General features: G+C 56.0%; 1 protein-coding gene across 1 annotated transcript in view; it reads left to right on the top strand.

Moving 5' to 3' along the window:
- The window catches only part of XXYLT1 (xyloside xylosyltransferase 1), a 79895-nt gene extending 68343 nt beyond the window's left edge, over nt 1–11552 (top strand). Inside the window, exon 4 of the mRNA XM_067301817.1 lies at nt 10075–11552. Within this exon, the coding sequence (XP_067157918.1) occupies nt 10075–10471 (397 nt within the window). The 3' untranslated portion in view covers nt 10472–11552. The remainder of the gene's footprint in view (nt 1–10074) is intronic.
- Nucleotides 11553–13918: the final 2366 nt, after the last annotated feature.

The following is a 13918-nucleotide window of genomic DNA, read 5'->3' as shown; positions in this document are numbered from 1 at the left end:
GCCCATCTGTGTTCCCATGTCCTGTGATCACAGAGCTAGGAGGGGACCTGCTGGCTGTGATGTCCTAGATCCTCTCCTCCCAGAACACTGCACCAAAAGGACCTCTCGGTGCTGCCAGCGTGGCTGGAGCGAGGCCTTGGGAGAGCGGGACACCTCTCTGGGCTCTGCAGGTGGCCGGCTTGGGGCCGGCGTGCCCCAGTCGGCTGCCGCGTGGGCACCCGGTGCTGCTGGGTGAAGGAGGAGGAGGAGGAGGGGGGAGGGAGCAGATTGTGCCCCGCGCTGTTGGGGGGGCTGTGCGCAGGGGGGACGACACCGGGCGCTGGCCGCGGGAGCGCGGCGGGGCTGCCCGCGGGAGGGGAGGCGAGGGCAGCGCCTGCCGGCTGGGCAGCGGGACGGGGAGGCCCCGCGCGCTAGAAATGGGATGCGCAAGCTTTGGCACCGCCTCGGCTGCTCCGACTGGATTTGCGCCATGGCAGGAGTGCCGCGGAGCGGAAAGCAGTCATTTAATCTTTTCTCCTGCTTTCAGACCTCTTTCCCGTCCCTTCCCCTGCACGGAGAGCTGCAGGCGTTGTTACGCCGTGGCTCTGACGGCGGCCGGGGCAGTGGTCGCGCTGTTGCTGCAGCAGGAGCAGGAGCGCGGTCCCCAAAGCCTCCAGGACGGCTCTTTCGCTGGTTATCTCCACGGTGCATGCGGGGAGGAGGGGACTGGCCATGCAGGCACACAGGGTGGTGTCCCTGTGCACGCTGCGGCTGAGCGGGAGCTGGCCGTCCCCCGCCTCTCCGACTGCAGCTCGCCGAGTGTTTATCTTTGGCAGATTCTTTGTTTAACCAAATCCCGTGCTATCGCCGCGCGGCAAAGCTCTGCATTGTATCTGGGTGAAACAATGTCCCTGCAGGAAGCCACAGGAGTCAGGCTGGGCTAATCGCGGGACTGTGCCGCTGCCCACCTTCAAAGCAGGCTGCTGGGGCGGACGGGGCCGCTGGCTGCGTTAATGGGACGCTGCTTTGAAGGTCTCTATGGGAACAGTGTTAGTGGGGCCTCAGATCATTTTTGGCAGGAACAAGAAGGGATTTAGCTTGTTCTGGAGGGAGCTCCTATAGCTGTAGTTCCTGTTGGAACTAGAGGGTCAGTTTTAATGACTTCTTGTCATCTTAAACAAATGGGAGAGATTCCAGTACCTTAGCATGGGTCTCACTTGGGGCGGTGTCCTAGGCTGGAGCCACTCGGAGAGACAGCAGGCACCAAGAGCAAAGTGTGGCCAGTTCTCCTTTACTATTTTCATTTCAATTAGCTTGTCCAACAGGGTTTCAGCCTGTTCATGGGCTCTTTCCAAGGGTCCATAATGGGCAACAAAGACAAGAAAGACTGTTGTTGGAAGGCTAATCTTTACTATATGGGAGCCAGAGAATTTGGAAGATGTGTATTGTGTCCGTATATGACAGACACTGAAAACCCTTGGCTTAATATTTGTTTTTAAGAGTAACTTAACCCTGTCCCTGACATTTTCCATCTGTTGGTTTCACTGAAGAGAGATGCTGAGGAACCAGGTCTGCTTTGACATTTGTGAAGCACTTGGAAATCCTTGGGTGGGTGCATGGCTGACATAGAGTCACGGTCCATTAACCTGACCATCACAAGGCAGGCAATGTGGCTGACGTGGGGTCAGCAGTGCCAATGTGAGTCAGCAAGGGCTCTAAGGAGAACAAGTCTGGTCTAGAAGCTCTAAGGACTGTAACCAGATCACAGCTTTAGTGGTTAAGAACAACTTTCTTGACGTGATAGACTTTTTTTTTTATCCTGTTCAGCCCACTGTTGCTCAATATTTTTACCACTGATCCGGGGAGAAACAAAAAATGCCAATAGCATTTGCAGACTACACACAAATGGATGAGTCTGTCCCACAGACAGACCTGACCTACTTTATAAGGCTCACTGAAACAATGTGCATTTCAGCAAAACAAAAAGCTAGCTCCTACTGCCAGGACCAGTGAACGCGTCCCTTGCCCTGCATTTGTGGCGTGTATCCTGGAAGGCAGCAGCTCTGGAAAGGACTGTAAGAACCTGGCATTTATTGGCTGAGAAGCACGTCTCATCCTTTGACCTAAGCATGAGGGTTGTGGTTTCATCTCTCTACACAGCCATGTGAGCAGTCACAGGGTCCTGTGTCCAGTTTACTCATCAGAACGATGTTGGTAAAAACAAAAGAGGCTTTAGAAGAGAGCAAGAAGAATGATTTGAGGTCTAGGCAATATCCTGTGCAAGGAGACAGAGAAAGAGCAGCCTATGGAGCACCAAGCTGCAGTGGGAGATTAGGTACCTCCAGCTAGCAGAAGAGAGCACTGTGAGATCCCTCAGGTGGATGGTAAGTTCAGTGCTTTAGCGAGCAAGGTAACTGGCTATGGAGTAATGGCCCTGGAAATGAAAAACTTTCTGTCACCTGAGGGTTTTAGAGTATGCAAGACATCTCTTCCCGTGTGACCCACATGACACAAGAGGCCATGGTTGAGAGTCTCTGGGCTGTATGATGCAGCCACATGGTCCAGCAGTCCTTCTGTTGAAGCAGTTATTGTGCATCAGTTTTGTACCTGGCTTGCCTTCCTGGTTGTGAAAAATTTAAGAGTCCCAGCATGAGGTTTTAGTTTTTTGGGTTCTCAGAGATGCTACGAGCAGGAGACTGAGCTGTGCACAGAGTGCATTAGATAGTAATTTCCAGCTCTGCCCAGACTGTACCTGGCTGCTCTTTGCCCTGCAATCACTGTAGGGGAAGAAGTAGGGGAGAGACCCGGTCATGGTAGGCGGAGCACTGCTGCCGGAAAAGAAGGCGGGGCTTTACAGCATTATAAAAGAGCAGGACACGCTTCATTAAACGCCATTTTGCCACTCCTCATATTGGTGTCTGTGTGGTGATGGTCCGGGGTCTGGGGAGAAGGCCCCGTGCCTCCTCGGTAAGAACGAGAACGGTAACAAGTGGTGACCCCGACATGATACCGAGGAGGCGGCTCGGCCGGCGTAGGCACCGGGAGCGTGAGGAAGGGATCCGGATCCGGAACTATGGAGGCCATATGTAAGGTAGTGATGGCCTGCGCCAAGGAATGGCGGGCGCCGCTGAAGGCGAGCGCGATACGAGCGTGCGTAGAGAGGCTCGTAAAGGAGGGAGCGATTACTTCTCCTATGGAGATTTTGCAGGAGGACCGTTGGCCGCAATGCACGGCCGCCTTGGCGGAGACCCCTATGAGCGGGGGGTCGGCGAAGGATTTGAAGGTGTGGGGGCTGATACGCATGCTCCTGCAGAGGGCGAGGGAAGAGCGGGAGACGTGGAAGGCAGCTAGGGAGGTGCTGGGAGGTAGTGGAGTGGTGGCGGAGGCGCAGGAGACGGGAGGACATGAAGGGATGGAGGGGAAGGCGTCGTCGGAAGAGGGCTCGGAGGCGTCCGAGGAGCGGGAGAAGGAGCCCTGTGACAGCCGGCTGGTCATGCCCGCCGGACTGGAGAGCTCGAGCTCGCAACCATCTCTGCCACCGCCACCCCCTCAGTACCCCTGGGACGAGCTGAGGCAGGCGAGGGGCGAGGGGCGCCCCTGCCCGGCTGCCCACAGCGGCCCTGATGGGGAGGACAGAGGGAGGATTAGGAGACCGGAGGACTGGTTGCCCGGGGCTCTAATGGTGCCCCATGAGAGTTGGGGCCAAGGCGCGGCCGCGCCCAAGAATGGCGACGAGGGCCCGAGCGGGAGAGGGAAGCGAGTCACGTTTCGAGAGACGGGGCACCCAGAAAGGAGAGGACCAGGAGGGGAAGATGAGATGGAACAGCTGGTTAAGCAACTCCAGGGCGTTTATCGAGGGGAGGAGCGAGAAGAGGGAGCAGAGGAGGAGGGGGAAGGACGAAGTGAGGGAGAAGGCGGGACGGAGGAAACAGAAGTCGGTTTGGAGCAGGCGTTGCGGTTAATGCGGAGGTTGGAAAGGGAAGTGCAGAAGCAACAACGATTGCTGCAACAAATGGCCAGCACCCGGCCCCGGGGGCATGCCGGTGAGGAGAGGCCCCGAGCGGAATTGTATCTGCCGGACTGGCAGCTATCGGCGGGAGCTGTGACGCTGCGGGGCCTGAAACTCACTGCGCCCCCAGAGGCGCCAACGGCCATGCCGGTGAGAGTGGCCCCTGGGGGCCTGGTCGAGTGGACACCCATCGACCCGAAGGCAGTGAACCAGCTGTCGAAGTGTGTCGCAGAGCAGGGCCTGAGGCACCGGGATACACAGGCGGCCTTGGATACAGTGTTCTCGGCGTCCTTAACCCCGTCTGATTGCCGAATGCTGGCCTGAGCGGTGCTGGCCCCCTCCCAAGCCCTTTTGTACAAGGATATGTGGGTCGGCCGATTACACCAGGAGTTGACGATAGGAACTCGGGACCCAAACCATCCACTTTACGGGTCAACCTTAAACCGCCTGAAAGGCAGCGACAACGCCATGACTACTTCACAGCAACAGGCCGCCATGCTGACGGCGGGAGAGATACGAGCCGTCACGACTGCGGCACGTGCCGCGTATGAGGATCTGGCGCGTGTGGTGACGAAGACAGACCCGTGGGTGGCGGTGAAGCAACGGCTAACGGAGTCATTCTCCGCTTTTTGTGACCGCCTTTACGCCGCTATTGAAAGTGCGGAAGTACCTGAGGCGGTGAAAGCCTCACTGATGCTGGAGTGCCTAAAAAATCAGGCGAACGACGACGTTAAGGAGATCATCCGGCGAGCCCCGAGAGATTTGGGACCTACCCAATTAATGAAATACGTGCTGGAGGAGCAGAACCGGTTGCCTGCAAGGGAAATCCGCACCGTTGTCGCCACAGCCATGGCGGCCCAGGCCGCGGTCGTGCAGTCGAAGACATGCTTTGGGTGTGGTCAGCAGGGCCACATCCGCGCGGCCTGCCCGAGGGCCCGTCAAGGGCTGGGAGCCACTCCAACCCCGCAGATAACGTGTTGGGCTTGTGGCAGGCCGGGGCACCGGGCACGTGAATGTCGCCGCATGGCGCCGGGAAACGGGCGGTGGGGAGGCCAGTCGGGGACCCCTCCCCGCGCCCAAAGGAAAGCCCCGGCTGCTGTGTATACCCAAGAGAGGGGGGGAATCCGAACGACGAGGGCCCAGGACAGTGGCCCTGGTACTAGACTGCAGCCGTCGGCCGGGGGCCACGGTCACTTTAGAGAACCCCTGGGCCCATCCCCCGAGCTTGCGTCTGAAGATGTTGGTGGATACTGGGGCCGATGTCACATGCATCCCTCTCCGCATGTGGCCGAAAAACTGGCCGGCGGACCAGGGAGGAAGTCTCATCGGGGTGGGAGGCAACGTGAAGGCGTACCGCTCGCGGTTCGCATTGAAACTCACCCTGCATGACCCTGACGCGAAACAGCATGACGTGCCAACCCAAGTGACAATTACGCCTTATGTCACCGAAATTGCTGACCCGGTACTAGGCCGAGACGCGCTCAGCCAACTCAATATCAAGATCAGAAATTTTTGATGGGGGCCACTGGGACCGCCGCTAATAAGATCAGGGCTATACCCTTAAAATGGAAAAATGATGACCCGATATGGACTGACCAGTGGCCCCTGACTTCGGAAAAATTGGAAGCGGCGCAGAAGATAGTGGCTCGTGAACTGGAGCAAGGGCACCTAGAGCCCAGCAATAGCCCTTGGAACTCTCCGATTTTTGTGATCCCAAAAAAGACTAAGGACAGTTACCGGTTGTTACATGACCTGAGACGGATTAATCAACAGATGTGTGACTTCGGACAATTACAACCGGGACTGCCGGTACTGACGGCAATTCCCGAAAATTGGCCGACTATGGCAGTAGACATCAAAGATTGCTTCTTCTCGATCCCGCTGCACTCGCGAGACAGAGAGAGATTCGCGTTCACAGTCCCGTCGGTGAATAAACAGGAGCCGGCGCGACGATACCAGTGGACGGTGCTCCCACAGGGCATGAAGAACTCACCTGCGATTTGCCAACGCGTTGTAGCCGACGCAATAGCCCCGGTACGATCGCTACATGCGGCTGGGGTCATGATCCACTACATGGATGATATCTTGATAGCAGCACCCTGCGCAGAAGGGCTGCGGGAGATGGCAGCCGACTTGAGGAGGTGTTTGGTTGCGGCCTCACTGGCGATAAACGAGGCAAAGGTCCAGAAGGGACCAGGCATTAAGTTTCTAGGGGCGGAGATTGGACACTCGCAGATAAAGCCGCTGCCCATAACTTTGAACCCAGACGTCCGCACCCTGCATGACGCTCAGGCGCTAGTGGGGAGCCTCCAGTGGCTCCAGAATATGGTGCCCATAACACCGAGCCAGATGCAACCGCTGTACGAAATGCTGAAGGGCAGGAACCCATGGGAGGAGAAGCAACTGACCGCAGAGGCCAAGGAGACTCTGAAGAACATCTCTGAGATGCTGAGCCACCCATCGGTGCAGCGCTGGGACCCTGCTGATAAGATCACGCTCTACCCAGTGCTGAACCGGCAAGGTGGCATGGCTGTGCTCGGACAAGGACAACCAGAGCGGATGCGAGTGATCTGGTGGGTCACGCCCACGCGGCCGGCTGGAGCATTTGTGCCGCATTCCAGCCTCTTAGCACGAATGATCACTAAGGGGCGGAAGACATGTATCTCTGCATTCGCACGTGAACCGGACGCGATTGCCCTGCCTTTCAAGAAGGGCACCGATGCACAGACAGAGACCTTCGCCGCGGCGATGGCGATGGCCATGGAAGGATTTCCAGGAGAAATCCAGCATCTCCCGCGCCTCCAGCCGTTGAGGCACCTGGACATTATAGAGGTTGGCGGGCCTGCTCGAGTGCTTCCTACTCCGAAACCGGGGAACACCGTTTTCACGGATGCCTCCTCCAAGACCCAGACAGCGGCCGTCGCCTGGCAGCAGAATGGAGAATGGAAAGAGGCCACCTTTCGAGCGGCAGACGTCAGCGTTCAGTACCTTGAAGCCAAGGCTGTAGAAATGGCCTTGAGGATGTTCCCTGATGACCACCTGAATATCGCCACAGATTCCATTTTCACGTACAACCTGGTGAGACAAATGGCCACGCGGGGTTGGGCGGGCACGCCGATCGCCACAATGTTAGAAGATGCCTTGCAGGCGCGGACTGGCACGGTTTGTATTACGCATGTCCGGAGCCACAGCAAAATACCGGGCTACTATCAAGAAGGCAACGCAGAAGCCGATAAGGCGGCCGGCAGAGTGATGACCCTGCGGGAGGCCAGGGACCTCCATGAGTGGCTGCACGTCGGAGCCAAGGCCCTGGCCAAGACTTGCCACATCCTCATCTCTGAAGCCAGAGGCGTGATCGCCACGTGCCCGTACTGCTGCAGGCGGCCTTTGCAGGAGGGAGGGACGAACGTCCGAGGCCTGATGGCGAATCAAGTCTGGCAGACCGACTTTACTTTATGTCAGAGGCTCCGACCAGATCCCTGGCTGGCAGTCACGGTGGACACATACAGCGGCATGATCGTAGCCACGCAGCACAGGAAAACCACGAGCCGAGCGGCCCAAAAGCACTGGGCGTACGCTATAGCTGTGCTGGGGCTACCTCAGACCATCAAAACCGATAATGGATCCGCATTCACATCGGCGAGCACCGAAGGGTGGGCGCAGCGATGGGGAATCAAAATAGTCCACGGCATACCATACAATAGCACGGGGCAAGCCATAGTCGAGAGAGCCAACAGAACTCTTAAACAGAAAATTGATGTGTTGGGAGAGGGGGAGGGCATCCCCGAGCACTCAGCCATCCCCAGAGAGAAACAAACTGAAATTTTACAAAAAGCACTGTACGCCCTAAACCATCACCTCCGAGGGGAGAATAGTCATGAACCAGTAGCAAAGCATTGGGGGGGGACGAACCCAACGGAGGGTCCCGAGGTACGGGTCAAGAATCCCACGACGGGGGAATGGGAGACCGGGTGGAGACTATTAACGCAGGGCAGAGGTTATGCTGCGGTCGCGAGCGCGGAAGGGGGCCCGGAGACCACGAGGTGGGTCCCCACACGATGGGTAAGGCCGCTTTTACGTAAGTTAGAAGCTCATCGAAACAACTCTGACACCTGAACTACAGGCCGTGCTACCGCGCCCTCCATCGAGTGCCAGAGGACTGCCCCCGTCTTCGGAATGTGCACTGGGCCCACCCCTGTTGCCTTTAACGGTCGAGGTTATATATGTGTCTCCGCAGATCGTGGTCCAGTGAAGGTACCCAGCAGGAACGCGAAACCTGTCTTGACTCACCATGACTCGTCCAACGGGCAAGAGGATGGGAAACCTGATGCTGGGGGTACTGCTCCCAGTGGTAATGACACTTCACCGGATTGACCCCAGGCCCAACATGTGGGTAACCTGGGCGAACGAGACGGGCCAGCAAGCGTTCTGCTTGTCACTGGCCTCAGCTACCCGACCCTTTAGAACGTGTTTAGTAGGGGTCCCAAGCTTTAGCGCGGCGGCTTTCTCGGGCTTTGCTACCGGCAATTGTAAAAAGAGTATCTCAACCGCTACCTGCAGTGCTACGCTCATTAATAGTTTAAACGTAACTCTGCCCTGGAACCCGCAAGAATTAAATCTGCTTGGGGCAATGCGTATCGGAAACACGTCAAAAAACTGGACACAAACGTGTCTATACTTTCAAGGAGGGTTTCAGGAAAAAAGGCGGGGATCTGTACTACGCAATTGGACTAATATCAGCCCTATGGACGAGCATTATCGAAACTTAAGCGCCTTTTGCGGCATCGATGGACCCACCAAAAAACCCCTAGGAGCTTATGGGTCCGAGAACAGACCCTTCCAGGGCCCATACAATATAGGGCCCCCCAGGGCATTACCGCCTGGAGTATTTCTTATATGTGGGGACCGAGCTTGGCAGGGCATTCCTGGGAATGCGTATGGGGGACCGTGCTATCTGGGAAAATTGACACTACTGGCCCCGGATACCAATTGGTGGAAGAGTGTCACAAGTGTGAAGATTGCTACCCGCCGCAAGAGAGCTGTTACTGGCTTATCCCCCGACTGTGATGACAGGGTGTCCCTGTTAAGCCCCACAGAGCGAGTGTTTCTATCCCTTTTCGTACCCGGGGCAGCCGCCGGCAACGCCCTGAAACAGATCGGGCGTTTGGCCTGCTGGGCGGAAAAACAAGCCAATGTCACCACGCAGGTGATAGAAAGCCTGCTAGAAGACCAAAATGGCCTAAGGCATGCCATCCTGCAAGACCGGGCTGCAATTGACTTTCTATTGCTAGCTCAGGGCCATGGCTGCGAGGACTTTGAAGGCATGTGCTGCATGAACTTGTCCGACCACGGAGAATCGATTCATAAGCAGTTGCAGTGGCTGAAGGAGCACGCCGGTAAGATCCGCCAGGATCATGGGTTTCTAGACGGATAGCTGGCAGGCATATTTGGGAACCTGCCGCAGTGGCTAGTAGGGCTGCTTGCTGAAGGGGTACGCATTGTGCTGATCCTCCTGGCGGTAGGAATATGCTTATGTATCTTGCTTAGCTGCATTAAGGGAGCATTGCGGAAGATGATCGGTCAGGTTTGGGTTGCTCACCTGCGGGAGGGAGACGCAGGCGGGGACTACGTTGCCCTCGTGGAAATGAACGGCCCCGCTTACGAACGCGTGGGGGCATAACCAACAGCGCCCAGGAGAAAGGAGAAGGTCAGCAGGACCGCAAGGAACGCAAGAAGCTGCCCGGGGACGATCCCGCGTGACTAAGTGACTGCTATGCTACGCTAAGTGACTGCTATGCTACGCATGAGCCTAAAAGCGGTGGATGGGAGAGGGGGAGATGTAGGGGAAGAAGTAGGGGAGAGACCCGGTCATGGTAGGCGGAGCACTGCTGCCGGAAAAGAAGGCGGGGCTTTACAGCATTATAAAAGAGCAGGACACGCTTCATTAAATGCCATTTTGCCACTCCTCATATTGGTGTCTGTGTGGTGATGGTCCGGGGTCTGGGGAGAAGGCCCCGTGCCTCCTCGGTAAGAACGAGAACGGTAACAAATCACTAACACCAATGTTACTCTATTTCCTCTTCCAGGCACACGTTCTGGCAGTATCGCCGCGAGAACCCCCAAACCAAAGTGGGGGAGCCCCCTCCTGATGGGCTGCCTGGCTTCAACAGCGGCGTCCTGCTCCTGAACTTGGAAGCCATGAGGCAGTCCAAGCTCTACAACCAGCTGTTGGAGCCTGCCGTGGTGCAGAAGCTCACAGAGAAGTACCACTTCAAGGGCCACCTTGGGGACCAGGATTTCTTCACCATGATTGGGATGGAGCACCCAGAACTGTTCCACGTGCTTGACTGCACGTGGAATCGGCAGCTTTGCACATGGTGGAAGGACCACGGCTACAGTGATGTGTTTGACCAGTACTTCCAGTGTGAGGGTGAGGTCAAAATTTATCATGGGAACTGCAACACCCCGATCCCTGAAGACTAGGGCACCTGCCTCCTCTGGGAGCAGATCTGCCTGCCTTTGGCTGGTGACTGCAACAATTCCTACAAAGCCGTACAAGAGCCATACAAAACCATAGTGGCTGCACCAGCAGTCCTTCTGGAAGGGTGGCCAGCCTGATTCATTGCATCCCTGGGGGATCCGCATCCCAGAGGGATTCCTGATCCCTGGAGACCCCAGGAGTGTTCACTATCCCACTACCTATAGCCTCATAGCTCCAGGAGAAAGTGCAGTTTAGTGGCTAGAGCAGGACACTTGCAGTCGACCTGCCTGGGCTCCATTCCTAACTCTGACACTGGCTCACCTTGTGATTTTGGGCAAGTCCATGGTGCCCATCTCTGCTACAGTCTCTTGCCAGCATTGACTGCCCCCCCAGGCCTGGGGGCTGCACACAGCAATGCTAGGGACAGCTGAGGGGCTTTCAGGTGGTCGCTGCTTTTGCACACTTGCCGAGGGTGCTGGCTCTGTGGGTGCTGTGCAGCACTGCGTTATCTAACGGTTGACAGGAGTTCACAGCTAGGCGGTTGGGGTTTCGTTTTAGCATTCCTTGGTGGCCCATTTCTGCACCTCATGCAGAGCATCCGTCTGGTCCGTCTCAAGAGCAGACACTGTCCTCAGGTCATCTTCCTTTTGAAGCATTCCAGATAGGCAGAAGGGTTTTAAAGACTGACAAAGCTGCTTTAAATTGGGTTACCTGCAAACAAAAATTGAATGCTAGATGAGCTTTAAAGCCTTCCATTGGTTCTTCTTAGCAATAAAAGCTTTACTGCCGTATCTTGTCTTAAAAGCATTCAGTGAGCGTGTACAAATAGGTTCATTTTTGTAGCTTTGTCTTTAACCTTTTGTACTGTAATAAAGCTGCAGATGTAAAACACACTTTGCTGGTTTTCTGCAGCACAACTAAAGTCATGTGTCATAGGAGTTTTTGTGTTCTTTTTATCATGATTAAAAAGTAGTTGATATACATCTGTTGGGCAGATGAAAATGGTGCCCTGTGTAGCTTACCACTGTGTTTAATCACGTCTGTCCTGAGTGAGTGATGCAATAAAATTACTCAGTTCACGTACTGTGTGTGTGAGAGCGAGATAGTTACTGGCAGCGATGATGGTGACTGTGCGGAGCCTTTGCACATGTAGACGTGTGTGTCCAAGCCCTGTCTGGGTGGACATGCGTCGATCCCCTGGTCTGTGTTTTGGAGGGATGGTCATCTCCAGGACAGCGGGCTGCGTGCGCTCTCTTGCTCGGATGGTGTGGGGAAGGCCCCTGTGGGACCAGCTCAGAGAAAGCAATTCCCATCTCATGGGCTCAGCATCCTTTAAGGCAGAGGAGTAGTTTCCCTTGAGGAAGAGGAGGAAGGACCCCCTTCCCCTCCTGGTTCTGTTGAGAAAAGTTTTGGTTGGGTTGGGGTTTTTTTGGCAGGGCCATTCAAGCAATTATGTCAGTTCAGATGTGTTCAGGGTGCAGGTGTGTGCACATGTGCAATTTTACCGTGCCTCTTATACCTCCATGTAGCCAATAACTAATTCTCACTGTACCTGCAGTTTTGTGTTTAAGCAGGTGTTTGCTGCCTCGCTATACTCTGCATCAGGGTCAAAGCTGCCCAAGCTTTCGCTGGAGCTTGGTGGCACTGTTTATACCAATGGCCAGATTACGTTCGTCGCAGCATCGCTGGCTTCTGCAGCTTTCAGCCCCTGCGCTCGGCAGGAGAAGAGCTGCCAGCAGCGCACCTGAGCTCTCCACTGCGGCTTGAAGTCTAAACAGGCCGATAACACAAAGTGAGAGATTTTCATGTAGCACCTGGATTTAAAAAGAAAATCATCCATCACCATAATCGAGGCTCGTTTAGAAGGAGCCATCTGTGCCATGAATGACCAGGCTTCAGGCCTGGTCTGCATCGCTGCTCCTTAAAAAAAATCCTGTCTGTGCTGTCTTGGTAGGAGGTTGCAGACTTTTGCATGCATTTTTGTAAGAGGGGATGGCACAAGTGCATTAAGCCGCTTTCTGAACTGCTTTATTTAAATCAAGCTGGTGTGTGCGTGTGTGTGTGCATATGTGTGCGTGCATGTTTGGTGTGCACATGCGAGAGAGAGAGAAGGACTTAATTATGATTTAACCTAATAAAGGCATACTCAGTGTGCGGCAGGGGTTTCCTGGGCTCCTTCACATGTTTCCATGAATGAATAAATGCTTATTTTTAAAGAGGGAGGGGCTCTAATAGATCTGACGAGAACACAAGGCTCTGGGATGCAGGCCACAGCTCTAGCCTTCTGATTTTGCTGCATTTATTTGATTTGCTGAATTGATCCAATTCCGATTGACACACCAGCTCGTCTTCAAGTTTTTTCATGTCCCCAGGGAAGGAACTGCTAAGAAGTGATTAAGGACAAAGGAAACCAGCAATGGCTTGCTTTATAATACCAACATTTTAACAGCAAAAAGAGATGATTGTGCATCAGTGTGCAGTGCCAGGCAAGAGGCCAGGGTCCTGGAAAGCTGCCGCCGCTGCTGCCCACAGATCTGAAGGCAGCAGGAGCACTCCGTTCTCGTGCCCGCTCCTGCTCCTGCTCCTCAGCCGCCAGCTCGTCTCGCACTGCCGGCTCCTCGCGTTTGCCCCCTTGCAAACCCTCCTCTGGGGCTCTGCCCAAGCCTTGGGGCCCGAACCGCTGCCCCGGCCGGGTGCGAGGTGATGTTCCCTGTGTTTCGAGCCGAAAGGCGAAGCTGAAGCGAGCAGCCAGGCCGCCAGGCACCGAGTCACGTCACGCGGCGGATCCCAGGGAATCGGCCTTGCCACGCGTGCCGGGTGCCCTCGCCGGTGCCGGGCCGTCCCTGGAGCCGTGACTAAGCACCGCGGAGCCTGCACAGTGCTATATATAACCCACCTGTGTGCAGCCAGGGGACGTGCCGCATCTGTAATTATCTCCCCTTCATGCCCTGCTGATTGCAGGCACTAATGAGCTCCTCCGAGGCAACGGAGCGGCAGCCTGGGGCTGGGCGGCGCGGGGCTCCTGGCTCAGCACCAGCCCTGCGGGATGTCGCTCATTCGCCCTGACGGAGCCAGGGGTCAGGATGGGGCACATCCAGCCCCGGCTGCTCGACCCCAGCTAGAGCGCAGCGTCCACTCTTTTCCTTGGCCCCTGTGCAAGCGCCCGGCTTCCTCTGCCCTGAACAAATTGCTGCAAGACAGACGGGGTTGGGGCTTGCAGTTTTCTAAAAAGCACCTCTTTTCTTTTAAAATAGCTCCTGGCAGAGCAGCAATTTTGCATCTCCTCCCAGCCTCTGAAGCAGGGATTGAGGATTTCTGCCCTTGCCCTGCGCGGTCTGGCCGGGCGCCCGCCGTGGGGCAGCACGGGACAAGCGCAGGCCGTCCACAGGAGGAGACGGCCGCGGTGCCGGCGCGGGCGCCGGGTGGCGGCTGCCAGAGCTCCCCTCGGC

This window comes from Apteryx mantelli, chromosome 9 (assembly GCF_036417845.1).
Source record: "Apteryx mantelli isolate bAptMan1 chromosome 9, bAptMan1.hap1, whole genome shotgun sequence".
Taxonomy (NCBI): Eukaryota; Metazoa; Chordata; class Aves; order Apterygiformes; family Apterygidae; genus Apteryx; species Apteryx mantelli.
The sequence above is the reverse complement of the archived record's forward strand: the minus strand, read 5'-3'. Positions and strand labels throughout refer to the sequence as shown.